Source organism: Hyaena hyaena, unplaced genomic scaffold, assembly GCF_003009895.1.
Source record: "Hyaena hyaena isolate Hyena2069 unplaced genomic scaffold, ASM300989v1 scaffold_19, whole genome shotgun sequence".
NCBI lineage: Eukaryota > Metazoa > Chordata > Mammalia > Carnivora > Hyaenidae > Hyaena > Hyaena hyaena.
The window spans coordinates 5,684,443-5,710,598 of NW_024080651.1; the positions used below are offsets into that span (position 1 = coordinate 5,684,443).

A 26,156-nucleotide genomic window follows, 5' to 3' on the forward strand; every position below is an offset into this window, starting at 1 on the left:
TACTGTGTTCTAAACCCTGTGTTGTTTGTATGTGCTAATTTTTTAATGTAAAGTGTCATTTCATCATCACCATAAACTAACATAAATATTATTATTGTAAAGATTAAAATACACAGAGTCTAGGGGCACCTGGGTGGCTTAGTCAGCTGAGTGTCCGACTCTTGATTTCATCTCAGGTCATGATATCATGGTTCGTGGGTTCAAACTCCACGTCGGGCTCTGCACTGATAGCATAGAGTCTGCTTGGAATTCTCTTTCCTTCTCTCTGCCCTTTGTCCACTTGCACGCACACACTTTCTCTCAAAATACATACATAACCATAGAAAAAAAAGATAAACAAGGGGTCTCAGAAGGGTTGAGTAATTTGCCTGGAATCCTATAAGTTGTAATTGGCAAAATCGGGCTCAGCTACCCATATTTCTGATGCCAATGCCGATTCTCTTAACTGCCCAGTACAGCATTTCATCAGGGTGGTCTACAACTTGGAGGGGCATGAGTTAGTTGACTTTGAAAACCAGACATGTGTAACAATGAGTTGCTTTATAATGGGACTGATCCCACTGGATGATGTCTTTTGTTGGTCTTTTGGTGTCCTGAATGGCAGCATATTAAAAGCTCAAAAGAGCTGGATCTTCTAATGTAGTATGGATAAGAGCAGAAGCTTTGCAGCTAAACTGACTTGAGCTTAACTCCATGTTCCCACATGTATAGTTGGGTTCTTTCACTTCCACACTTCACTTTCCTCATTTGTGAAATAGGCACACCTTGAAATATCTTTCAGAGTTGTCATGGGAGATAAATATGATGACATCTGAAATATTTAGTATGGTATCCAGAACATCAGTACACCTAAAACTTCTTTTTAGAATTTAAATTATTTAAATAACTTAAATTTAAGTTATTTAAATTTTATTTGACAAAAATTTTTTAATGCTTAATGAGTATGCATTTCTATTAGAGTCTATGGGGGATATTTTTACATAATTTTATTTATTTATGGGGGCTTAAAGTGTTCTTAGTCCTGTCCTGGATGCTGGGGCTGAATTCAGGCAACTTGTAATTCCCTAAGTGCTTAAAACGGTAAGTAGTAATGCAAGATAGCTTGAGATTTTGAAGTGAGTGATGCAGCTAGGCATGGCCCAGGTTAGGATGACAATAAAAATTTTGCTAGGTTAGAATGACCAAAGTGAGTGCTTCTGTAAAAAGCAGAGGTTGCAAATTCTCATTTCCTCATTACTATTTTCCTACAGCAAATTAGAAAATAAGCAGAAAAGAAGCCAGGACTGGAGAATTAAAAACCATGTTTTTTTGTGATTTGTTCTGTGAAATCTCCTGAATTTTTTTTTATATTGGCAATAATTCATGTCTTTAAATGTATGTAGTTCCAGATAGAGTATATCTGTAGTTTCTAAGACTGGAACTGACCTTAGGAACCATCAGTTTCTAGCCCTTAATTGGCTGTTCTAGGACTCCTTGTTTTTTTTTTCAGCAGTGGCTCCAACAGATGTCAATCGAGATAGCGCAGTGAGGGAGTAGGGACTTGACCTGAGGGTTCGAGGTCCAGCTCTTATTGACCTTCTTTTTTCTGAGTGGCTTTTTTTTTTTTTTTAACTGGTTCAATCTTTGGTTTGTTCTTTGACAGGGTGTGGTGGAGCCACTGGAGGCAGCAGCTGGGACAGGTCCGTGTGGGCCATGCCCTCCATGCATCAGCTGTGAAGCACAGGGCCCTGAGCCTCCAGCTGCAGGTGAGTGCAGCAGACTCTGGCTTCGGTGTCTTCTGTCCATGTTGTCAAGCCCCATACCCACAGAGGATAGGGGTAGACTCCCAAGAAGGCGACTGACCATCATGCTGCTGCCTCTCTCCTGAGCCCTCCCTACAGCTAAGGGGGTGTCGTGGCAGGGGGGTGGAGGGCAGAAGCAACATGGAAGGCTGGGCTCAACGGATAGAGGCTGCTATTCGGAATATGCTAGGGGCACCTGGGTGGCTCAGTTGGCTAAATGTCCAACTTTGGCTCAGGTCCTGATCTCGTAGTGTGTGAGTTCAAGCTGCACATCAGGCTCTGTGCCGACAGCTCAGAGCCTTGAGCCTGCTTTGATCCTGTCTCCATCTCTGCCCCCACCCTCCCACTTGGGTGCACGGGTGTGCACGTGCTCTTTCTCTTTCAAAAATAAAAAGCATTTTAAAAATATGCTTAAATGTGATTACCAATGGTTTGTATAGTACATCTGCTAATCATGGAGCTGGCAAGGCATTTATGAATTAGTTATAAATATGATTAAAGAAATAATGGTATATTCTTTATTTCCTTATTACTTTTTTCCCCTACAGCAAATTAGAAAATAATGAGGGCAGAAAAGAAACTGAGACTGTAAAGAAAACCTGGCTTCTAAATACAATTTTGCTTATATTAGAGGTTTCTTTTGAGGAAGCTATAGCTTTTGGTCAGTAATAAAGGCCTAACATCTATACTAAGACTGTGCTGTGGTGAAGCTTTCTTATGACCTTTGATAGACTCTGAGTGTCTGTCAATTCTTTGGTCTGCTGAGTACTTCTAGGGCTGCCATGTCAGTTACAGAGAATAGAACAGGGACTAGGGAAAAAAAGTGACCTTTATATAGGAGTATATCTTTTTTTAATGTGACAAAATGTTGCATTGTCAATGCAAATGTTTGCAGTATATAGAAATCACATGCAAATAGCATATACAATCATCTAGGTCAGAGGTCCACAGACTGGCCCACACGTCATATTTGGCCTGCAGTCTGTTGTAAATAAAGTTTTATTGGGATGCAGTTATACCTGTATTGTTCAAGGTTGCTTTCAGGCTACAAGGGCAGAGCTGAGTAGTTCCCACAGAGCCTGTGTATCATGCAAGTCTAAAATAGTTATTAATTGACTTTGAAGAAAAAATTTGCTCAAGGCACCTGAGTGGCTCAGTTAATTAGGCATCCAACTTTGGCTCAGGTCGTGATCTTGCAGTCCGTGAGTTCAAGCTTACATTGTGCTCTGTGCTCCATTCTGCCACCATCCTTCCTCAGAGATGGTCTCTGCACTGATACAGTTATCATTCCCTTGTGGGGTTTTTTTTTCACTTGTAGAAATGTGTGCACACATACCCACAAAGAAGAAATGTAGTTAGGTTCTATGTAGTTAGGCAATTGATGAATGGTGGCACACTGGACATTTACTATGCAGCTTGCCTTTTTTATGCAACAGTATATTTTTAAGGTGTACCTTGTAGGTATGTAGAGATCTGTTAACTGTACACTATGCCATTGTATGAATAAGGCACAGTTTATCTGCTTCAATAATAGTCAATATTAAAGTAGTCAATATTAATACTAATGATGGACTATAGATTCCTTCTACATGTTTTCAATTACAAACGCATTTTTAAACATATATCCTTGTGCAAAAACATGAGAGATTGAGAGATACTGTAGTCTGGTTCCTGGAAGTGACCTTGTTGGATAATTCGGTATTCATCTCTCTGTCCTTATTAAGGATTACCCAGTTGCTTTCCAGTGTTGTGCCAATTTAAGTGCTAATATTTCAGTTCTTGTTTCTTTCTGCCTCTTCAGCACTGTGCATTGCCAGACTTGGTCATCTTCACCAATTTGATAGGTGTGGAGTGGTAATTCACTGTTGCTTTAATTTGTGTTTCACTGATTCTTGGTGAGGCCCAGCATCTTTTCAGATGCTTGTTTGCATTTGGGTTTCTGCTTTTGAGCTTGTTTACATCCTTCACTCTTTTACATGTTGGATTATTTGGCCTTTTTTTTTTTTTTTAAATACTGATTTGTGGATGTTGTTTTAGATTCTGCTGACTAATCTTTTGAGTGTTAGGGGAGCCTGAATGGCCCTGTTGGTTAAATGTCTGACTCTTGATTTTGGCTCAGGTCATGATCTCACAGCTCTGTGCTGACTGTGTAGCCTGCTTGGAATTCTCTCTCTCTGTCTCTCCCCCTCCCTCCCTCCCTCTTTCCCCTCCTCCATCCCTCCTACTCCTCCTTCTCTCCTCCTCCCCCATCAAGAATAAGTAAATAAATTTAAAACAACAAAACTAAAAGCTAATCTTTTGAGTGTTATGTACTATGTACTTTACATATACTTTCTTCCAGTTTATAGCTTTTTTTTTTTTTTTTTTTGCTTTGTTTATGATGCCTTTTTTCCCATACAGATATTGATTTCACCCTGGTCTAATTTATTCTTCTATCTTCTGGTTTGGTCTTTAATATATTTTGGGTTTAATTTTATAAATTGTGTGAAAAGGGTCTTAGTTTGGATATGGATATCCCTATGGATAATTAATTACTGCAGCACTAATTGTTGATTCATCAATCCTTTATCTTTTTTTTTAATCTTTTTTTTTTTTTTTTAAGTTATTTATTTTGAGGCAGGGAGGAGCAGAGAGAGAATCTCAGGCAGGCTCTTCAGGGAGCTCAATTTTGCAAATTGTGAGATCATGACCTGAGCCAAAATCAAGAGTCAGATACTTAACCGACTAAGCCACCCAGGTGCCCCTGTCCTTTGTCTTTTTTGTATGATTATTAATCTACTTTCACTGTAGAGTAAGGTCCCAGTAATTCATGCATCTGTGATGGGCTCTTCATTCCATTGGTCTGTATTTCTGTCTCTGAGCCAATACCATACCTTTAATTGTGATTTAATGAAGCAGGTAAGAAAGAGCAAATCTTCATACTACCTAGGTTTCTGCGTCAATCACCTATTAGCTTTGTACCTTTTAATGAGTTACTTACCCTCCCTGTGCCTTAGATTTCTTATCTGTAAGTAGATAATAATAGTACCTACCTCACAGGGTTGTTGAAGATTACGTGTGATGATACGTGTACTAGGCTTACAGCAATACCTAGAATATGGAAAGCTCTGTAAGTGCTAGCTGTTAATTACTGTTTCTACTTTTAAGGTATTTAGTTACCCATAGGGGGGTTAGAGGGAATAGTGTGGGAACAAAATGTTTCTGTGATTTTACTTTGTCACACAATTTTAACTTTGGAACCATGTAAATATTTTATATAATTTAAAAAAACACTCAAGTAAATTAAAAAGGAAAAAAAAAGAAATCCCCAGAATTTTATTATTATTATTTTTTAAATATTTTTATTTATTTCTAGGAGAGAGAGAGAGACAGTGTGAGCAGGGGAGGGTCAGAGAGAGAGGGAGNTTAAGATCCTTGATTCTTCCAGAAGAAAGGTTGCAAATAATTTTACTTATTTTCATTTTAAAATATGAAATAATAGAGACCAAGGGAGAAGCACATAGACCAAGAGACCACTAAAGGACATCTAATAAAATCTTCATGAAAAGAAGGTAATAGTAACTTTTTTTTAAATGTTTTTTTAAATTTATTTCTAGGAGAGAGAGACAGCGTGAGCAGGGGAGGGTCAGAGAGAGAGGGAGTCACAGACTGAAACAGGCTCCAGGCTCTGAGCTGGCAGTCAGCACAGAGCCCGACGCGGGGCTCGAACCCATGAACCGCGAGATCATGACCTAAGCGAAAGTCAGACGCTTAACTGACTAAGCCACCCAGGCGCCCCACAATCCCCAGAATTTTAAAGCACACTAAAACAAACTTAAATTTGTAGCCATGACTATACAGAGAAAATAATTACTTCAGGTAACTTTAAAATAGAATATTTTGACTGTTCATCCCTAGTGGGATGCATTCTAAGGACACAAAGAACTTCTAGGAAATCCAAAACTAGCATTCAGTAGTCTTATTGTTTGTGGCAGGTTTAGAATTTGTCATATTGAAACTATTATAGCTACATTGTGAAATAAAGCAAATAACTATGGTAGTGTCATTGGGAATCATGATTTTCAGTTTAAAAGAAAAGATTACAGAGGGTGCCTAGATGGCTCAGTTGGTTAAGCGTTCGACTTTGGCTCAGTTCATGATCTCATGGTTCATGGGTTCGAGCCCTGCGTCGGGCTCTGTGCTGACAGCTAGCTCAAGAGCCTGGAACCTGCTTAGGATTCTGTGTCTCCTCTCTCTGACCCTCCCCTGCTCACACTGTCTCTCTCTCTCTCTTAGAAATAAATAAAACATTAAAAATTTTTAAAAGAAAAGATTACAAATAGAAATTAAATAAAAAGCCCTATAATCTGAGATTGGAAATGTAAATATCAATATGGACTTAAGATGTTTTTAACCTTTTTTTATTTAAAAAAATTTTTTTAATATTTTTTATTTTTGAGAGACAGAGCATGAGCAGGGAAGGGGAAGAGAAAGAAGGAGACACAGTATCTGAAGCAGGCTCCAGGCTCTGAGCTGTCAGCACAGAGCCCGATGCGGGGCTCGAACCCCCAGACCGCGAGATCATGACCTGAGTTAAAGTTGGACGCTTAACCAACTGAGCCACCCAGGCGCCCCTAAGATGTTTTTAACCTTAAAAAAATGTATTTCTGATTCTATTTACTGGAAAATTAGAAGCAGTGAGTAGCAAGAATATATGGCATTTAGCATTCCCAGTGCCCAGGTTATGGTCTCTGTTATGTCCTGGCTGAAAGGAACTGAGGCTTTTTGGAGAAATGGCTGATTCCAGGTCTAGAGCAGGATGTGGTCATTATAAGCCTAGGATATAGTGTGCTGGAAAGTGAGGAAGTTAACAAAGGCTAATGGGATTGTGTCAGGACTCAGGAGCCAAAGGACTCTCATAGACTTATGACAGACCAATTGGGACATCAAAAAGTAATGACTGCAGTGAATTGAAAATGTATCAAATATATAAATATCCATGCATGTATAATGGGGGGGGAACTCACTGGTCACATATTTGGGTTGTTAGAGCATTTACTCAATATGACAAGTAATGAAAGCATAGGTGGCTCAGTTGGTTAAGCATCCAAGTCTTGATTTTGACTCAGGTCATGAGTAAGTTCCATGTTGGGCTGAGCACTGGACATGGAGCCTGCTTGGGATTCTTTTTCTTTCTCTCTCTCAAAAAAAGAGAAAATTAATGAAAACAAAAATCAAGCATTTTTCATGCCTTTCCTGTATAAACTATATCTTTGCAAAACCAGAGGGTAGGCCTCTTTACAAAATTCCAGTTAGTGATGCAGAAGAATTATTAGAATCAGAAAATCACTATTTTGCCACCCCTAATGAGAAAATGTATCTAAGCAGCAATCACTGACTGAGAAGACAGTGAGGAAAAAGTATTAGAGGGATCAGGCCAGCTTCATCTGAAGCCACTGACAAGTCTTGACATTGCTAAAACTCTGGCAGCCAGCCATGATGTGCCTCATGATGCGAGGTAATGGGAGTCCCCAGAACCACTTGAAAAATGTTCTTAACGTAAAAATTTGAACATGACTCCAACCTAGCCTAACATGAATCTAACTATCAGTTCCCAGGAAATATAGGGATCACGGGGAAAAGTCAAAAACACCTTGATGATTAGGGGCGCCTGGGTGCCTTAGTCGGTTAAGCGTCCGACTTTCGCTTAGGTCATGATCTCGCAGTTCGTGGGTTCGGGCCCCGCGCCGGGCTCTGTGCTGACTGCCAGCTCGGAGCCCGGAGCCTGTTTCAGTCTGTGACTCCCTCTCTCTGTGACCCTCCCCTGCTCACGCTGTCTCTCTCTCTCTCCTAGAAATAAATAAAACATTTAAAAAAAAAAACAAAACAAACAAAAAAACACCTTGATGAGACAATCAGCCAAATCTAAAATGTGGGACATTTTACAGGATAAATGACCTACTGTCTCTAAAAAATTGGTGGCATGAAAGAGGAAAAGAGGCAGGGAAGAAAACTATCCCATAAAAAGGAGATTTAGGGGCACCTGGGTGGCTTAGTCGGTTAAGCGTCCAACTTTCGCTTAGGTCATGATCTCGCGGTTCGTGGGTTCGAGCCCCGCGTAGGGCTCTGTGCTGACTGCCAGTTCAGGGCCTGGAGCCTGTTTCAGTCTGTGACTCCCTCTTTCTCTGACCCTCCCCTGCTCACGCTGTGTCTGTCTCTCTCTCTCCTAGAAAAAAAAAAAAAAACATTAAAATAAAAAAAAAAAGAGATTTAAATGAGATAACCAAAATAAAGCAGAAAGGATTGCTCTGGCTTTGTAACCAAACTACAAGAGTATTCATCCAAGTGCACAGGATGCCAATAAAAACTGACATCAAGCTTTTGCTGTGAAGAAAGATAGGCTACTTACTAGTGTGGCACCCAGGAGAATGAGAAGCTAATGTTCAAAAGTCCCAAACTGTCTTGGAGCACCTGGGTGGCTCAGTTGGTTAAGCGCCTGACTTCAGCTCTCTGGGCTCTCTACTGTCAGTGCGGAGCCCACTTTGGATCCTCTGACCCCCTCTCCCTCTGTCCCTCTCCTGCCTATGCTTGTTCTCTCTCTTTCTCTCTCTCTCAAAAATAAACATTAAAAAAAAAAAGAAAGTCCCAAACTCTCGTATGGCTTATAAGCAGGGGCTTTTAAAGGGTGAAAGTTCAGGGTAAGGGTCTCAGGGTCTTGGATCATGCTGATTGTTTATAGAGTTAGGTCAGCTATCACATTTCCTTTCTTGATCATATTGTCCCTTTTGGCATCTCCCAGTCTGGTTTCAGTGTTATTGTAGTGAGATGGTTTGGTGGTTCTGCTTCAGGGATCTGGTCATTCTGCGTTATGGGCCTGGAACTGCAAAACATTCTTAGGGATTGCATTATCAATGTCATCTCTAGAGCACAAAGGCAAAAGTTCTACATCTTGTGACTATCACTAAGCTGCAGATTTTTTTTTTTTCTGGCAAACACAGCACATTGTGTTTGTTATCTCAGGCAGAACGGCATCCCACAGAGTTTTTGAGAGGCAAGTTTATGTTACTCCCTGAGGCATCTTTACAGGGTAAGTAGAGGCTACGTAACTCTGGTCAGGTAGTGAGAAGCTATATGTCTAAATTGTGGGATCCAGGGGGGCTTTCACAGCTGTTGTTTAAGAATAGACCATAAAAGGGGTGCCTGGGTGGCTCAGTCGATTAAACATCGACTTCTGCTCAGGTCATGATCTCGTGGTTTGTGGGTTCGAGCCCCACGTCGGGCTCTGTGCTGACAGCTCAGAGCCTGGAGCCTGCTTCAGATCTTGTGTCTCCCCCTCTCTCTGCCCCTCCCCCACTCATGCTCTGTCTCAATAATGAATAAACATTAAGAAAAAAATTTTTTTGAAGAATAGACCATAAAAGATCAAGGGTGAAAGCAGGGAGAGCAGTTAAGAAGTTATTATAAAGTCCCAGGTGGGATTCTAGGCAAGGATGATAGCAAGATGGTGTTGGATTCTGGGTATACCATTGAAGGTAATGCTGACAAGACTCGCTAATAGGTAGTTAAGATGTGAAGTTTCAGAGAAAGAGTGCAAGGTGACTCTCAGGTCTCTGGCCTAAGTGACTGGAACAGTGGAGTTGCCATTTAGTAAAATGGGGAAGATGGAGGGTGATGCAGGTTTTGTGGGGCAGGGAGAGTTAGCTCCATTCTGAGCTTGGTATCTTCAACCTGATAGGCCTTTTGAACATCCTCAAGGAAATGTGAAGGAAGCAGTTGGATATATGTGGAGTATGGAGGATGGGTCCAGACCCAAGATGTAAATTTGGGAGTTCTTGGCATGCAGTTGGTATTTAGTCATGAGACTGCTGAAAGGACAATGGGAGGGGCGCCTGGGTGGCTCAGTCAGTTAAGCGTCCGACTTGAGCTCAGGTCATGATCTCACAGTTTGTGGGTTCGAGCCCCGCATCGGGCTCTGTACTGACAGCTCAGAGCCTGGAGCCTGCTTCGGATGCTGTATCTCCCTCTCTCTCTGACCCTCCTCTGCTCATGCTGCCTCTCTCTCTCTCTCAGAAATAAAAAAATCATTAAAAATTTAAAAAAAAAAAAAAGGACAATGGGAGTGAGTTTAGCTGGTGCGGGGGGAGGTAGCGGGATTAGTCCCAGGGCTGAGCCTGGGAGGAATAAAGGTGAAGGTAGCCTAGAGAATCTGCAGGCCTGATTGGCCACATCAGATGCTTCTGGCAGTCCAGGGAGGGTGAGGAGTGGAATTTGACCTTTGGCTTAAGCAACTCGGAGATCATTGATGCTCTTGGTAAGAGCAGTTTCAGTAAGCCTGATTGGGAGAGGATTCATGAAGGCCTTCTTGGGGGAAGAGAAATTAGAAAATAGACCTTTCTTTTGAGGAGTTTGGAAAGAAAAGAACTCCAGTGTTAGCTGGATTGCAAAGTGATCTAGTGGTGGTTTGCTTAGGAATCTGATTTATTCCTTTCCTTACAAAGTGTTTTTGTAACAGTAATCTTTTCCCCACCACTTTTTAGTTTTGATAAATACCAAATGACAGAAAAGGTAGATATTGTATTCTTTTCACTGGTTTAACCTATTGCTATCATCTTGCCACATTTGCTTTTTCTAAGTATATCAATATATTTCTTATATTTTCTAAGTCACTTTAAAGTTGCAGACATGAAAGTTCATCCTAAATACTTCAGCTTATATCTCCTACGAATAAGGATATTCTTCTATATAATCACAGTATCATTATCATATCTAAGCATTCAATATTGATATATCTACAATACGATTCATATTTAAACAATAGATAATTGCTATTTTAGTGTCAGGTCCAGGGTCCAATCAGAGGTTATCTGTTGTTTTTGATTGTCATATCCTTGAAGGGATTTGCTTTTTAGGGTTGGAGAAATAATAGCACATTCATATGCTGATTTTAAAAACCTAGTAGAGTGTGAAAACCAATGATGCAGAAGGGGGGAATTGTCAGCGATGTACTTGAGAAAGTGAGAGACATGGGATGTATCCATAGTGGAGAGTGAACTTCTGATGGAAGGGAGTATGGACAGTTTATTCAGAGTAACCAGAGAGAAGGCAGAGCCTGTGAGGTAGTTGGGTAGGTAGATGTGGGTGAAGCTTGAGAAAATTCTCTTTTGATAGCTTTTATTTTCTTGCTGAAGTAGGAAGAATGGTATTCAGCTGAGAGGAAGGAAAGGAGAAGAGGTGTTACAGGTTTAAGAAAAGAAGGTATGAAGTTGCCATCTGAGACTGTCATCTTCAAACTAGGGCATGCATAAGGCTATGCACACATGAAGACTTTGCTAAGGGTGCACAGTTATGGATAACCTTAAGGGAATCCTTTTGTAGACCCTCAACTTCTGCAGGTCACACTTCCCAAAAACTAATGTGCCTAAGACAATAGGCTTCCTTCACTTGGGAGAAAAAGGCACATACCGTTGCCTGTCCCAAATATGAATTAAGTATATCACCCTTTGGATTGTCCCTGCCTTTTGTCTATTTGTTGATTTCATTATTCCTCTTTACCTTGTTCTTTTTTAAAAAAATATATTTTTTTTAATGTTTATTTTAGAGATGGGTGGAGAGGGGCAGAGAGAAAGCGAGACACAGAATCTGAGCCAGACTCCAGGTTCTGATTCTGAGCTGTCAGCATAGAGCCAGACATGGGGCTCGAACCGTGAGATCATGACCTGAGCTATAATCAGATGCTTAACCCACTGAGTCACCCACCCTCCTTGTTCTTAATCCAGAAAAGAAATTACTTTCTCCAAGTAGGATGCCCTTTCACTGCAAATTTCCACAGCTCGTGATCCTGCTTGGGGGTTGCCACTGCCTTGTTTTTAACTTTAGCTTTGTGTCTCTGTTTCTCTTTTCCCTCACCAGTACCTTTGTTTTCCTGTCTCTCCTTTGATTGTTGCCTTTTCTCTGGTTTTCAGGCTTGGTCACAGTGGCAGGAACAGCTCCTGTATGCCCAGAGGGAGAGACGGAAGATGGTCTCCGCAGTGAAACACCATCAGCGCTGGCAAAAGTGGAAATCCCTGAAGGCCTGGCTCGGATACCTGCAGGTCCGCAGAGTGAAGAGACAGCAGAAGGGTGAGCAGGAAGTCCTGGGTTCCAGAGACAGAGGGTCATGTCACAATTTAGTCTTCTGTCAGTGGTGCTTTATTAAGGAGAGATATAACCAAAAAAAAAAAAAAAAAGAGAGAGAGAGAGAAATTATGCCACAAATTCTGGAAAAAAGAGATTGAGGGGCGCCTGGGTGGCTCGGTTGGTTAAGCATCCGACTTCAGCTCAGGTCATGGTCTCACGGTTCGTGGGTTCGAGCCCCACATCGGGCTCTGTGCTGACAGCTCGGAGCCTTGAGTCTACTTAGGATTCTGTCTCCCTCTCTGTCTGCCCCTCCTCCACTCACACTCTGTCCTGTCTCTCTCTCTCAAAAATAAAATAAACGTTAACAAATTCAAAAAAGAAAAGAGAGATTGAGGAGGAACAGACATCATCTTCAAGTCCCATTTAAGTTATTTCCTTCTGGCCTTTTCCTCTACACATAATTTTTTCAAAAACGGTTTAATTGTCCTATAGATACTGTGATTATTTGATTAATAGGATACATACAATTTTGTGTTATTTTTTTACACAACTAACAACATTTTCCTGTGTCTTTCAGTATTCTTCATAATGTTATTTTTCTAATGATTGTCTGCATTTTGTAGGATGGCTTACCTTAATCTACTTAGCCATTCTTGTATCGATAGATATTTGGATTGTTTCTACTTCTCCCCACTTATGTAACCCATGTCATTTAGGATATTGAGGGTTGTTTTGTTTTGTTTTGTTTTTACCACTATTCTCATGGCTTAATTTCCCAATTAGAGTTCAGATCATGAGTTCACATTGATCATGATCGTTGGTACTTTCTGTACTTTAGTTTCTGGAGCCCACACAGAAGTGAGTCAAGCAGCGTGCTAGATGCTGGCTGGCTTTCACCCAGGCCTCCCTCCTGGGCTGCCAGGCCAGCACTGCCTCTTGGAGGAGTTTGAATGTGTCTGTCTGAGGATAATGAAGGACACCCACTGTCTGGTTGCCAAAGCCTGGAAGGTGAAAACATGAAGCTATTTAGCATGATAAGCTGTTACTTAGGCACTGACTAATGTGCGTCTCTTTATAGCATTCGAATTCCAGGACCAGGTCCCTTCCACTTCCTGAATTTCAGTGCATCAGGCCATTAGCTAATTAGTATTAAAAGCAGGTGACTGGCAGTCAGGATTAGTCTGGCTGAAAGCTCAAAAAACACCTTTGCCAGCATAGTGACCAAGTTATGTCATTGAGTCAATCTCTGAAGTCCCACCCAGGAGACATCAGTAAAGAGGCAAATGTAAGAGTCTTCTTTGGAAAAGCAGCAGCCACCATTCCTGCTCATAGGTGGAAGCCTCAACTCGTTAATACAACTGAATTTTTAGCATCCTAGTCCCTAAAATTACAGACCTTTTCTCTTTCCTTGCAGAAAAGTATAGCTAAGGGCTTCCAAATAACCCACCCCTGCCTAAAAAAAACTTTTATTTTAGGATTCTTTGTAAGAACAGCCTTAAATCTCTGCTGTCTGCCAGTTGTAGGGTGCAGCTTATCTTAAAGATGCTTCCAGCTCATCTCTTAACCTTGCATGGGGCAGCACGTTGTTACTTTCTTTGTTGCAGAGATGGCGGAGCGATTCCACTGGGTCACTGTGCTCCAGACACGCTTCTGTGATTGGCAGTGGGCCTGGAAGCGGAAGGAGAGTCTGTATACCCAGCACGCACGCGTGGAGGGGCTGGCCAGGAAGATGGCAATGCGTTGGGCCTTTACTCACTGGAAACACTGTATCCTTTTCAGCCATCCAGCCCTATCTACCCCCACAGCCAGGATATCATGAGCTCAACAGCCTATGAGACACAGGGCAGGAGCTATTTGGGAAACAATTACTAAGCAATTAAGGTGGTCCTTATCTCTGTTGATTTCTTTTTTAAAAAGTTTTAACTGGAAATATGCGTACAAAAGAGTATGTGTAGTACACATTAAGAGTTTAATGGGTGGTAATAAAATACCTATGTACCCACTACCCAGCTTAAAAATTAGAACCCTGCTAACACTGTCTGTTCATCCGGTTTTTTGTTTGTTTTTGTCTGCTCATCCTTGATTGCATTCCCTTTCCTCCCCCTCAGTGGTAATCCCACTATCCTGAATTTTATGTGCTATTTCATTGCTTTTCTTTATCTACTAGGTGGTGGAAATAGCCATGGCTGTGTGTTTCTTGGCAGCCCTAACATTATGACCATAGTTTCCATTAATTAAGCTTTACCATGTAGAGACACTATGCATTATCTCTTTAACCTTCATAGCAACGCCATGGAGTAGGTGTCAGTATTTCCATTTTATAGATGAGGAAACAGAAATTCAAAGGGGCTCAATGATTGTCAGAGTCACAGCTTATGAGTGGCAGAGCCAGGGGTTTCAGACCCAGGCCTTTGACTCTGGTGCACGTGTCCTTAATTGCTGCCCTCACTACAGCATATGCCCAGATGAGCAGATTCATCCAAGGAGGTGAGGCTTGAGCTGACTTTGTTGTATAGGATGACAAGGTCCCCTGGCAAAGTCAGGAAAGGTGTTTTAAGTGGAAGGAGTAGCATTTACACATAGATTACATATAGATGAGGAAAATATCCAATGGCAGTGACGGGTCTGTTATGGAGCTGTGGGGGAGTGGATGGCAGTAGGGCAGTACAGATGAATGCAGGCTGGGGACCACTTGTAGAGACCTGGATGCAGCAGTCAGGAATTTGGGCTTTCTCCTGATGGCACTGGGGATCCTCTGGAGGTGTTTAAGAAGAGAAGTGATGGAGCAGGTTTGTACTTAAGAGGAGCGGTCTGGATTACAGGGTGAAGCTGGCACCAGGAGAGCAGTTACATGAGACTCTGGCCAGTCTGTGTGAGGAGCAAGTCAGATGCACTGCAGGGCATCAGAGGTGGGGACAGAAGAGCCGGAGAGATTTCAGAGGAGACTGGATGGACTTGGCAGCCCAGTACATGGAGGGAGTGGGAGTAGAAGGTATGAAAATAACTCCAAGGTTTTTAGCTGAAACCTTTAGTTTTAGTTTGGGTTTGGGTGCCAAAACAAAGGATGCAAAAAGACAGGAGACTTTAGAAAGGGTTACTTGGAAATGTTTACTGTAATTCATGGCAATTTATCTCAACTATTTTTGCCTGTTATCAAATGGGCATCAGAAGGGAGAAAGGCAAGGCCAACTGTTTGATAAGCAGCTCACACAGTTTCCCTTTGCCTCCTCTTCCTCGGATCATCAGGAGGAGACAGAGGTGGACATCAGCCCACCTGGCATGTCTGTTATCCCCCAAGCCAGGACCCTCCCAATGGGTCACTGGGATTGCAGTGTGCTGGAGTGGGAACATTTTTTATATGAAAGGCCTTAACACCCTGGCAGATGTGCTGCTGTGCACCGAAGAAGCGGCCCAGTGGAAGGTGGCAGAAGATCACAGTAGACACAGCTTGCTGGTGAAAACACGGAGCCTCAAAGCTTTTTTTTTTCCCCCTCCAGGAACTGCCAAAGTTTTAGTGTTTAATATTTAACAGCACAACTGACCAATATCCAAGATGTGACATTACCATGTTTAAGAAACTGGGGCGGTGGGTGGGGAAATCACTCTATAAACTAATTATATAGTATGTGATAAGGAGAAAGCATTCTTTATAATAGAAAGCCTGTCTACACATAGTAGTTGCTTCAAAAAGCCATACTTACCAACCTTGTTCAACCATCCACTTTTGGGAGACCCAGGCCCACATCATGCTCTTCAAGTATATCTGGTTATGGGATTAGCTTCACTCCAGAAGCTCTGTTCCATTGCATGTGTCCTTGTTTTCATTTTGGATCAGAAATGGTAATGGTCTGGGAGGTGATCTAGTATTGCATTTTTTTACATGGTGGGTCCCCTTTTTATTTTTTATTTTCATTTTTTTTAAGATTTTATTTTTAAGCCCCAATATAGGGCTTGAACTCATGACCCCAAGGGCAGGCCCCCTTTTTAATTGTGGAAGCCTAGTCTGTGAAATCAATCAAAGTAGAAATTCTGGGGACAAAGCAGGGTCTGAGGAGTAGTCCCTCTTTGTGCTGCTTTCCCCAACCCTTACCACATGAGGAGATCTTGAGACACTTTCAGGAGCTTCTGGGGTTCCACAGACCACAAAATGAAAACCCCTAAACGCTTCACTTCTGTCTCAGGAAACTGGAGCCCAGGGCATTGGAGAATAGACTTTGCTTAGGTCACATGTGAGGCATTATTGCTGGAGCTGGAGCCAGTCACTTCTTGCCCCTGCCCCAGGCCCCTTACTCACCAAGGCTTCCTTCTCTTCTTTTTATTTTATTCTACAAAATTACTTTCTAATTGTAGAAGTGTGCACATTGACACCCCCCACCCACATACACACGGCTTAAAAAACATACCATAAGCTAAAAGTTTTTTTCTGAGAGGCAAAGTTGATGTTTTTAACCTTTGTCTGTAGTGTTCCCTCTGGGCCACGGGATCTCTCCTGGTCAGAGGTGAGGGTGTGTTTGTTCCTGTGTAGTATCAGTGGACAGTAGAGAAGCAATTCAACAGCTGTTTATTGAGTGCCTACTGTGCAGGCTGGCAACTGAATCTCAAAGCAAAGAAGCATCCCAGGGACATTGGAACAGCTGTGAATATCCACAACTGAGCTGCTGGATTCCGCTGCTGCTCTTACTTTTACAGACACTGCTGATTTGTAACCTGTTGTATCCTTCCTTCTATTCACAGCATTTCTGTTTTCGAGCCCTAAAAGACAATGTGACCCATGCCCGTCTCCAGCAAATAAGAAGGAATCTTGCTCACCAGCAGCATGACATCATGGTGAGGGTCGTCTGTATGAAGGGGCCTCTGGTGGCCATTGTAGAGATTTGTCCAGACTTTCTAGACTCCAAAACCTTAGTGTCCATTTTCTCTAATTAGCCATACCAGCTAACTCTTGGTTTTTCCTAATCTTGTTTTTTTATCTGCTCAGAAACTTGATAGCAGACTCACAGGTCAGGTTCCTGATCTAGGGAATACACTTTGAGTCTTGCATTCCAGGAGGCTTTGGTGGTGTTTGCACTGGAAATCTGTTGTCTTCAGTGGGTGGTTTACTTGAGGGTAACAAACATCCTATCCCTACTTACAGATCATGTTTCTGGGTTTAGGAGGATGGGGTGGTTTTGGTTTTGGTTTTCATTATGAAAATGTTCAAACATACTAAAAAAATATAAAAAATAGTATAATGAACATCTATATACTTACAACCTAAATTCAAATATTAGCCAATTGATAATATTTACAGTTTTTTTGCTGGGTCATTTCAAAGTAAATTATAGACAACATGACACATTACACCTAAACTTTTCAACATGCATCACCCAAAAATAACATTTTCCTTCATAACCACAATATCATTGTCATCCCTAACAAAACGAACAGTAATTCCCTAATTAGTGCCCATCCTATATTCAGGTTTCACAGTTGCCCTTAAAATGTCTTTATAGCTATTTTTTTCAAACCAGGATCCAATTAAGGGTTGGTGAATCACTATATTTGGTTATATCTCTTAAGGCTCTTAATAACAGCCATCCTCCTTCCACTTCTTTTGTTTAACATGTTTATTTTGCATAATTGTGGTAAAAAAAAAAACACATAACAAAATTTATCATCTTAACCACTGTCAAGAGTACATACAGTTCAGTGACATTAAGCACATTCCCATTATTGTGCAACCATCACCGCCATCCATCTCCAGAACTTTTTTCACCTCGCAAAACTGAAATTCTGTCTCCATCAAACGCTGACTTCCCATTCTCCGCCCCACTCCGCCCTAGCACCTGGTACCCACCTTTTTTCCTTTCTGTCTCTATGAATTTTACTACTCTAGGGACCTCGTATTTACAGTACATGCCCCCTGCCTTTTTTTTTTTTTTTTTTTTTTTACATTTATTCATTTTTTAGAGAGCACAAGCAGGGGAGGGCAGCAGAGAGAGGAGACACAGAATCTGAAGTAGGTTCCAGGCTCTGAGCTGTCAGCACATAGCCTGACGTGGGGCTCAAATTGACGAACTGTGAGATTATGACTTTAGCTGAAATCTGAAGCTTAACTGAATTGAGCCACCCAGGTGCCCCAGTACCTACCCTTTTGTGACTGGCTTAGTTCACTTAGCATAAGGTATGCTTTTTTTTTTTTCCAGTGACACTGATTTTTGGAAAAGGAGGGCCAACTATTTTGTACAATATTCCATATTCTCAATTTATCGGTTTCCTTTGGATGGCATTTTAGTTTTCTTTTTTTTACATATTGCTCCTATAAACTAGAGGTTAGATTTAAGGACTTGATTAGATTGAAGTAAAAAAATTTATTTTTTTGACAAGACTATTTCATAAGCAGTAATATGTGATAAGATCAGTTTTAACTTTTAAAATGCCATTGTCAAGGCACCTGGGTGACTGAGTCAGTTAAGCGTCTGACTTAGGCTCAGGTTATGATCTCATGGTTCATGAGTTCCAGCTTTCCAGTGCTGAAAGCTCAGAGCCTGCAGCCTGCTTTGGATTCTGTGTCTCTGTCTCGTCTCTCTCTTTCTCCAAACAAAAAAAGATAAAATGGCACTGCCTTCTATGAGGCTCAGATGATGAATAGCTTCAGCTTCTTCATTCTCATTTCCATAGACTAGAAAATCCATCTTTGTGCCTTTTTGTTGGTCCACAATAGCTCTGTATAGCTTAGCTCTAATTATTTTGTAAGCCTGTTACGTGTTGGGTACTTCCGATTGAGGCGTAATTCCTGCTTTGAGGGAGCGTGTAGTCTTTTGGGGTAAGGATTTGCTAATGGATTAAGAGAGAACATTTTACCTTTTGGCTTAATAAACCTCCATTTCCTTCCTGTTTTACTTCAGCTGCTGCACAGGTTCTGGAACCTCTGGCAGTCTCGAATTGAGCAGAAGGAAGAGAGGGAGCAGCTCCCCTCACTGCGTGCTGCCTGGGACCACTGCAGGTAGGAACTCAGGCCTTGTCCTCAGGTTCTCTAGGGACTAACTCGCTACACTCCAGTAAGTGAGCACTTACCCCCTCCCCCACCCCGTGCATGACTGGGCAGATTCAGAAAGGCCCTGCTGTAAACCAGTGGTTCCTAAGCTTGCGTTTTCCTTTTATCTCATCCGAGGAGAGGTAGAGTGAAGATGTTTGTATTGGTTCTTGGTCACCATTGTTTAATGTGTGTACCTGCTGGCTTCCTGCCTCTATCCTTCAGGCTGCAATGATGTTCACATCTTAGAATTCATGCACTGATAGTGTTAAAGAGAATGCTCAGGCGGGTGGGTATTTGTGGCTTAGTCTTGAAGAATGAAGAGAGTGTCCTGAGTTTTTTAGAGTTAATTGTTCGGTTAAAATAAATAAGCACTACATGCCTGTGTGGAAAACTCATCATAGAGGAAGGCAGGTATAAAGTGAAAACTGAAAACTGTCTGAATCCCTCCTTCCAATCCTTAGTCCAGTTCCTTAGGTTCTTCAGAGGGAATCCCTACTCACTTTCTTACTGCCAGAAATGTTCAACGTGCCCTCCTCCCCAGTAGTATAATCAGCTTAATCCACATAGTTCTAGGTCCCATTTTGGAGCACTTTTTTAATGAGTTGGTGAGAATCTCAATTAGTTAACTAAATTTTGAGTTATTAGGGTCTCTCATTGCTCTAAATCCTGTGGTTTACGGAACTGAATGTGGTTCTTACTGTCAATATCACTTTTGTGAAAGGAGTTTTGCCATAGACCCAGGTAGTCCTACACAAGCCCCAGACTGCTCATAAAACCAGAAAGTTTGGCATACTTAGGGGATTTCATACGTATTACTCAGGTTCCAGAGACACTGTGCTTGGTGGTCTACCTAGGTTTATAAGAAAGTTGTCAAAATTTGGGGGCAAGCCACAGCCCAAAATCAGGGGTTAACAGATTTCGTGTTGAATAATAGGTTCTCATTTCCCTCTCTCCCAGAGTGAAACCCATGGGATGCCTTTAATGCTGAAGATGTAACTACACCCAGACTTTCCAGCCTTAAAAAAACAAGCAACATTTTTATTTATTTATTTGTTTGTTTACGAGAGCAAGTGTGCATGAGGGACAGGGCAGAGGGAGAGGGAGAGAAAGATTCTTTTTTTTTTTTTTTTTTTTTTACAAATAGTTTATTGTCAAATTAGTTTCTACATAACACTCAGTGCTCATCCCCAAAGTGCCCTCCTCCATGCCCATCCCCCCCTCCCCCCCACACCCATCAGTCCTCAGTTTTTGTCAGCATTCAAGAGTCTCTCATGGTTTGCCTGAGGGAGAGAAAGATTCTTAAGCAGGCTTTATGCTCAGCAGGGAACTCGATGTGGGGCTTGATCTCACAATTGTGAGATCATGATCTGAGCTGAAATCAAGAGTCAGACGCTTAACCAACTGAGCCACCCAGGTTCCCCCAGACAGCATTTTTAAGACCCAAAACTTGAAAGTATAATAGGCAGTACCTTGGTGTTCTGTGTTTTATTTCAGAATAACATTGCTACACAAGTGTATCAAATTGTGGTTACGGTATACTCAGAAGAGGCGATACAAGCAGGTATGGAGTACTTCATAGTAGATAACTCCACTGAGTTACATTCTTGGATCCATTTGCTTTGGAAAGATTCTTAGACCTATGCTAAGGGGTCTTGGTGCTCTTATTTGGAAGAGAAGATGCTGTAAAAAGCTCAAAGGTTTTTCCCCCTGATCTCTCTAGTGATATCAGAAAGTCTACATAAGCCCCATTCCTTCATCTGCTGGGAAAATGCACATGTTCTGAGAGTGATGAGCTCCTCCAAGCCATTCCATTCACATCATCATTACTCACTTATTATATTAGTTGGCCAACCTTCAGGAAGTACTGGGAAAGATACAGAACATAAGTGCCGTGTCTCAGTACTAAACAGTGTGAGACCAGTACCCACAGCAGGTGGGAGGATGTGGGGGTCAGGCTGGCAAATTAGTAAAGGAAGATTAAGAAAGAATTCAGTTCCATTTTTTTTTTAATTTTTTTTCTTTTTTTTTATTTCTAGGAGAGAGAGAGCGTGTGAGCAGGGGAGGGTCAGAGAGAGAGGGAGTCACAGACTGAAACAGGCTCCAGGCTCTGAGCTGGCAGTCAGCACAGAGCCCGATGCGGGGCTCGAACCACGAACCGCGAGATCATGACCTAAGCGAAAGTCGGACGCTTAACCGACTAAGCCACCCAGGCACCCCTTCAGTTCTATTTTTTTAAAAGTTTTATTTAAGTCATCTCTACACCGAACAAGGGGCTCAAACTCACAACCCCGAGATCAAGAGTTGCATGCTCTTCTCACTGAGCCAGTCAAGCGCCCTCTAATCAGTTCCATTTAAGAAAGACTCATTCAGCATCTGGTATGCCTGAGACACTCTGCTGAGCATTGAGTATACAGTTGTGATACAAACCAAATGAAATTCCTGCTCCCACAGGCCTTGTAATTTAGCACCAGCATGGCAAATAAGCTGTAATGGGGGGGCCAGCTGTTGAGAATGCTCAACCAAGAAGGATTTTGAGGCCACCTTTATGCTTGGAGAATTTGTGTTCAACTGATAATTTCTGCATGGGCATTGCAGTGGTAAGTGGTGCTGCCCATGGCACTTTTTGGCCATCCCTGTTGAAATGGAGGAAAACGCAAACCAAACTCCTGCCAGTTGTCTTTCTGTTGCCTTCTCACCCCCCACCTCCATCTGCTGCTAAAGTCTAACACATGAATCTGAAGAATTTGGCTATTTCCTCACAGTGTTGAGATAGAAACTGGATTTTCTAGCCAGGTGTACAAACTTCTTTGGAGCTGGTTTCTGGCAATTTTGCTGGCCTTTCCTGTTACCACTCTGTTCCTTCACAATAGCTAAGCTGCCAGTCCTTCCCTGAATGTGCTTCTCACTGTGCCTGCCCTTTTTTTTTTTTTTTTTTTAAGTTTATTTATTTATTTTGAGAGAGAGACTTGGCAGGGGAGAGCAGAGACAGGGAGAGAGAATCCCAAGCAGTCTCTGTGCTGTCAGCACAGAGTCTGATGCGGGGCTAGATCTCACAAACCATGAAATCATGACCTGAGCTGAAATCAAGAGTTGGTCACTTTACCAACTGAGCCACTCAGGCACCCCTGTACCTGTACCTCTCTGTCCCTCCTACCTGTTGAGCCCAGGTGCTACCTCTTCCCCCAGCCCCACTCCGTGTGGTTTTACCAGCGTATTCATCAATATCATTATGTAGGTATCTACGGGCCTCTTTCCTGCCAGACTATGAGCTACTTAAGGGTAAACCCTGTCTGTTTCTTCTCAGCTCAACACAGTGTTACAAAGGGAAGGTGCCAACTAATGTTTAGACAAATGAACGAACAAACAAGTGAACAGACAAACTACCATTGGTTGCTTTGGAGTTTTTCCTAAAGATCATCCCAGTCCTTGCTCCTCAGGTGGTACCAGCCCAGGGCATTGCTTGCCTTCCATATCTGGAAAATGCTTTGAGTTGCTGCATTATTTGATATTCCTTTTAGATGATGTGGCTGTTTCTGAAAGGATTGTGCTACTGGTCTCTTAAGCTCATTTAATGCAAGCTCACCAGAAGGAAGAGACCTTTTAGAAAAAGAATCTGCCTGCTAGGATTGAAAGTTGTATTTATTTAAGGTGTAAAAGTAGCAGAGAGTCTCCTATTTTCCTCCTGGAAAAAGAGAGCCTCTGGACACTGGGGCCCAGCATTGGTGGAAAGGTCAGGGCAAGGGTCAGTGTTCTTATCTTTTACACTGCTCTTGCATGGCCTGCATAATTTATGAGGTCTGAAAAATAGTAAGAGCCCCTGCTTAGTTACTATTGGATTGTTTTTTCAAATCTTTAACAATCTGAATGTCATCTAAGGAGATGACCTCAGAGAACATCAAGTTCTTTAGGGAGAACATTAGTTTTTTCTATTTCAAGAAAAGATAAAAATATTATTCACTGTGGGGTTCTTTTTAAAAAGTGATACATATAGGATGGCAAAATGTTTGCTAATTATTGGAGCTAGATGGTAAGTTAAGGGGAATTCATTATATTATTGCCTCTCCTTCTGTTTACATTTGAAAATGTGAATGCCCATAAGCAATATATAGACATTATAATTTGAGAAGTGTAGGAATACATAAAGGAAAAAAAATAAAACACCCATAATCTTAAGATAACATTTGGTGAGTAAATCTGGTATTTTTTTCCTCCATGTGCATGGAAGTATGTATACCATATATTCACACACACACAGATGCGTACTGTTCAGTTATCTGTTGCTATGTGAAAAGTCACCCCAAACTCAGTGGCTTAAAAAAAAATTTATTAGGCCTATGGATTCTGTGGGTCAAAAATTGAAAGAAGACATAACAAAGATGGCTGATCTCTGCTCCAAGATTACTGGGGCCTCAGCTCGGAAGTCTAATGGCAGGAAATTAGGATCATCTAGAAGTTTCTTCATTCAGATGGCTGGTTCCTGGGCTGGAATAACTTGAAGACTGAGCTCATCTGGGATTGTTAACCAGAGCGCCTATATCAGGCCTCTCTGAGAGGCTTGGATTGCCTCACAGCATGGTGATGGTGGCCTCAGGGCTGTCAGACTTCTGTGTCATTGCTCACTCCAAAAGCCTCACAGTGAACGAAACACAAGCTGTGTGGCCTTTTATGACCTAGCCTTCAAAGTCACATGGTGGTATTTTCACCATTCTCTGTTGGTCAAAGCAGTCATTATCCTGCCCGGATTCAAGGGGATGGGACTTCTCAGTGAAGAAGACCCAAGAATTTGAGGTCCTGTTTTAAAATCCACCACACATTTTATCCCAAAGTTTTGGGTCATGGAAGCATATATGTATTTTTTATGTTGGTTTTGTGTCTTCCTATTGATATTTGGTGATATAGTAGTAGCCTTTCATAATTACATAAAAATTTAAAGAATCCATATTACAAATAAACATCATAAACAAAATCCAAAGATCTGTTACAAAGTGGAAACAATATTGTTAACACATGTTGCAAAGAACTGATAAATTTCTTAAGGTTCAAAAAGCCCATTTATATCACTGAGGTAAAGCACTGGCAGGTATAAAAGAGGCAATGGGGGCCTCCTGGGTGGCTCAGTCTGTTGAGCATCCAACTTTGGCTTAGGTCATGATCTCACGGTTTGTAGGTTTGAGCCCTGCGTTGGGCTCTGTGCTGACAGCTAGCTCAGAGCCTGGAGCCTGTCTTCAGATTCTGTCTACCCCTCTCTCTGTGACCCTCCCTTTCTCACGCTGTCTCTATCTCTCTGTCAAAAATAAATAAAACATGGGGCGCCTGGGTGGCTCAGTTGGTTAAGCGTCTGGCTTTGGCTCAGGTCATGATCTCACGGTTCGTGGGTTCGAGCCCCGCGTTGGGCTCTGTGCTGACAGCCAGCTCAGAGCCTGGAGCCTGCTTCCAATTCTGTGTCTCCCTGTCTTTCTGACCCTCCCCTGCTCATGCTCTCTCTCTCTCTCTCAAATAAATTTAAAAAATTTTTAAAAACTAATAAATAAATAAAACATTAAAAAATTATTAAAAATTTTCTTTAAAAAAAGAAGCAATGGTATGAACACTTAGTACATAGGACAAAACGTTTAAATATATATGCATGTATGTATGCACGCACATACACAGATATTTGAAGAGATGCTTAACCTGTTTTTAAAGTAAAAATTTCTTCCATCTCTTCATTCTTTACCTATTGTGTTGACAAGGATTAAAAATAATTCTTAATCTTTTTCTCAATCTTGTGTAGAAAGCAACCATCCCTCTAGAGTGTGACCCTTAAAGATCATTTTTTAAATAATATAAAGTACAAGTAAAGGTCATTCATTGTTTTACTGTAGCGGCTGCAGTCCAGAGCAGACCGTCATTTCCAGCAGAGAGCCCTGCCTGTGGCCTTTCACAGATGGAGAAAACTCTGGCGATGGCATCAGCAGGAAAGTGCCCTCAATGCAAGAGCAGCACATTTTCACAGGTATGTTGTGCAGCTCCTGTCTGAGCAGGCTTCTCAGGTCTGATTCTGCTGCCCACACAGCCATTTGTGTTGTTTTTCAGCCTCCTAGCCCCTTAGGCCCCGGTTCTTCCTGGTTTTTCAGTTAGGTGGGCTCATTGATTTCATGGAACAGGAAAAGACAGCCAGTATTTCTCCTGGGAAAGCTTTTGCTCATCTTTATTGCAAGTGCTTTCAAAACAGACTGAGTTTTATGCCCCTTTCCTCATTGCAAGCTAGTGTGAGCTCCATTAAAGCTGTCCATTAGCTTTCTGGAACAGAGTGTGGTTGGACCTTGCTTTCCCTTGGCAAGCATTCTTGAGTGTGATTTCCCTGAAATGCATGCTTCCTGTTCTGCTAGCCATGACTTTCTGAAGTCTTGAAATATAGTTATCAGCAAAATTAGGACAGGCAAAGAGCAGACAGCTATGTCTTCTTAGCTCCCACAGAGGCAAACTTGCCCATAGCAGGGCCTTGCTGCATGGTGGCAGAATCTAACAAAGAACTTCTTAATCACTGACTATGTGTCTGCCATTGTGGTAGGTATGGTGTGATGGGAGAAAGGAAACAAATATATAAGCTCATTCGCCTATGACATCATCAATTTCATTAGTAATTTTCCTTCTCACAGCAGTCCTGAGAGAACAGGCTCAAAATGACAAATGACTCGCCCCATGTAAAACAGCCAGTAGGTGGCAGAGCCAGGGTTTAAATTCAGATTTCCTTGGGGGAGAAGAAGGTGGGGGAAATAGTGGGAGAGAGGGATGGAGGCAAACCATGAGAGACTCTTGAATGCTGAGAACAAACTGAGGACTGATGGGGGTCGGGGGGAGGAGAGAGGGGTGATGGGCATGGAGGAGGGCACTTGTGGGGATGAGCACTAGGTGTTATATGGAAACCAACTTGACAATAAACTATTAAAATATAGTAAATACATAAATATATAAAAATAAATTCAGATCTCCTTGACTCCAGGGACTTTGTGCTAAATCAAAAGGAAGATCTTTTTGATGACTTTGTAGAAACTTTCAGTCTTGGTGAGGAAGTAAGACTGAAACACAAGAAACAATTGAGGACCGTTCCAGAGAATAGACCCATGTGTCCTCAATTATGTCAGCCCTGAGCTTTTCTAGAGCTCAGAGCTCGTGCTGAAGGAGGTCCCTGGAGGAGGCATGCTGTAAGCCAAGGGGTGAGGATGGATAGCAGGAGTGGGCAGGATGAGGAAGGCCAGACCCAGTGGATCACCCGAGCC

The 26,156-nt window shown here is 41.9% G+C and overlaps 1 protein-coding gene across 6 annotated transcripts in view; it reads left to right on the plus strand.

The window, feature by feature from the left end:
* The window catches only part of SFI1 (SFI1 centrin binding protein), a 102,868-nt gene that overhangs the window by 54,350 nt on the left and 22,362 nt on the right, over window positions 1-26,156 (plus strand). For 4 of the 6 annotated variants that reach the window (XM_039225867.1, XM_039225863.1, XM_039225864.1 and 1 more), the window contains 8 exons: window positions 1,643-1,745; window positions 11,723-11,879; window positions 13,481-13,642; window positions 15,260-15,330; window positions 16,611-16,703; window positions 18,764-18,861; window positions 20,389-20,455; window positions 24,759-24,889. In XM_039225867.1, coding sequence (XP_039081798.1) covers window positions 1,643-1,745; window positions 11,723-11,879; window positions 13,481-13,642; window positions 15,260-15,330; window positions 16,611-16,703; window positions 18,764-18,861; window positions 20,389-20,455; window positions 24,759-24,889 — 882 coding nt within the window. Of the gene's footprint in view, window positions 1-1,642; window positions 1,746-8,764; window positions 8,848-11,722; window positions 11,880-13,480; window positions 13,643-15,259; window positions 15,331-16,610; window positions 16,704-18,763; window positions 18,862-20,388; window positions 20,456-24,758; window positions 24,890-26,156 lie in introns of those variants that run through there. The other 2 variants (XM_039225868.1, XM_039225866.1) reach the window with 2 other exon arrangements.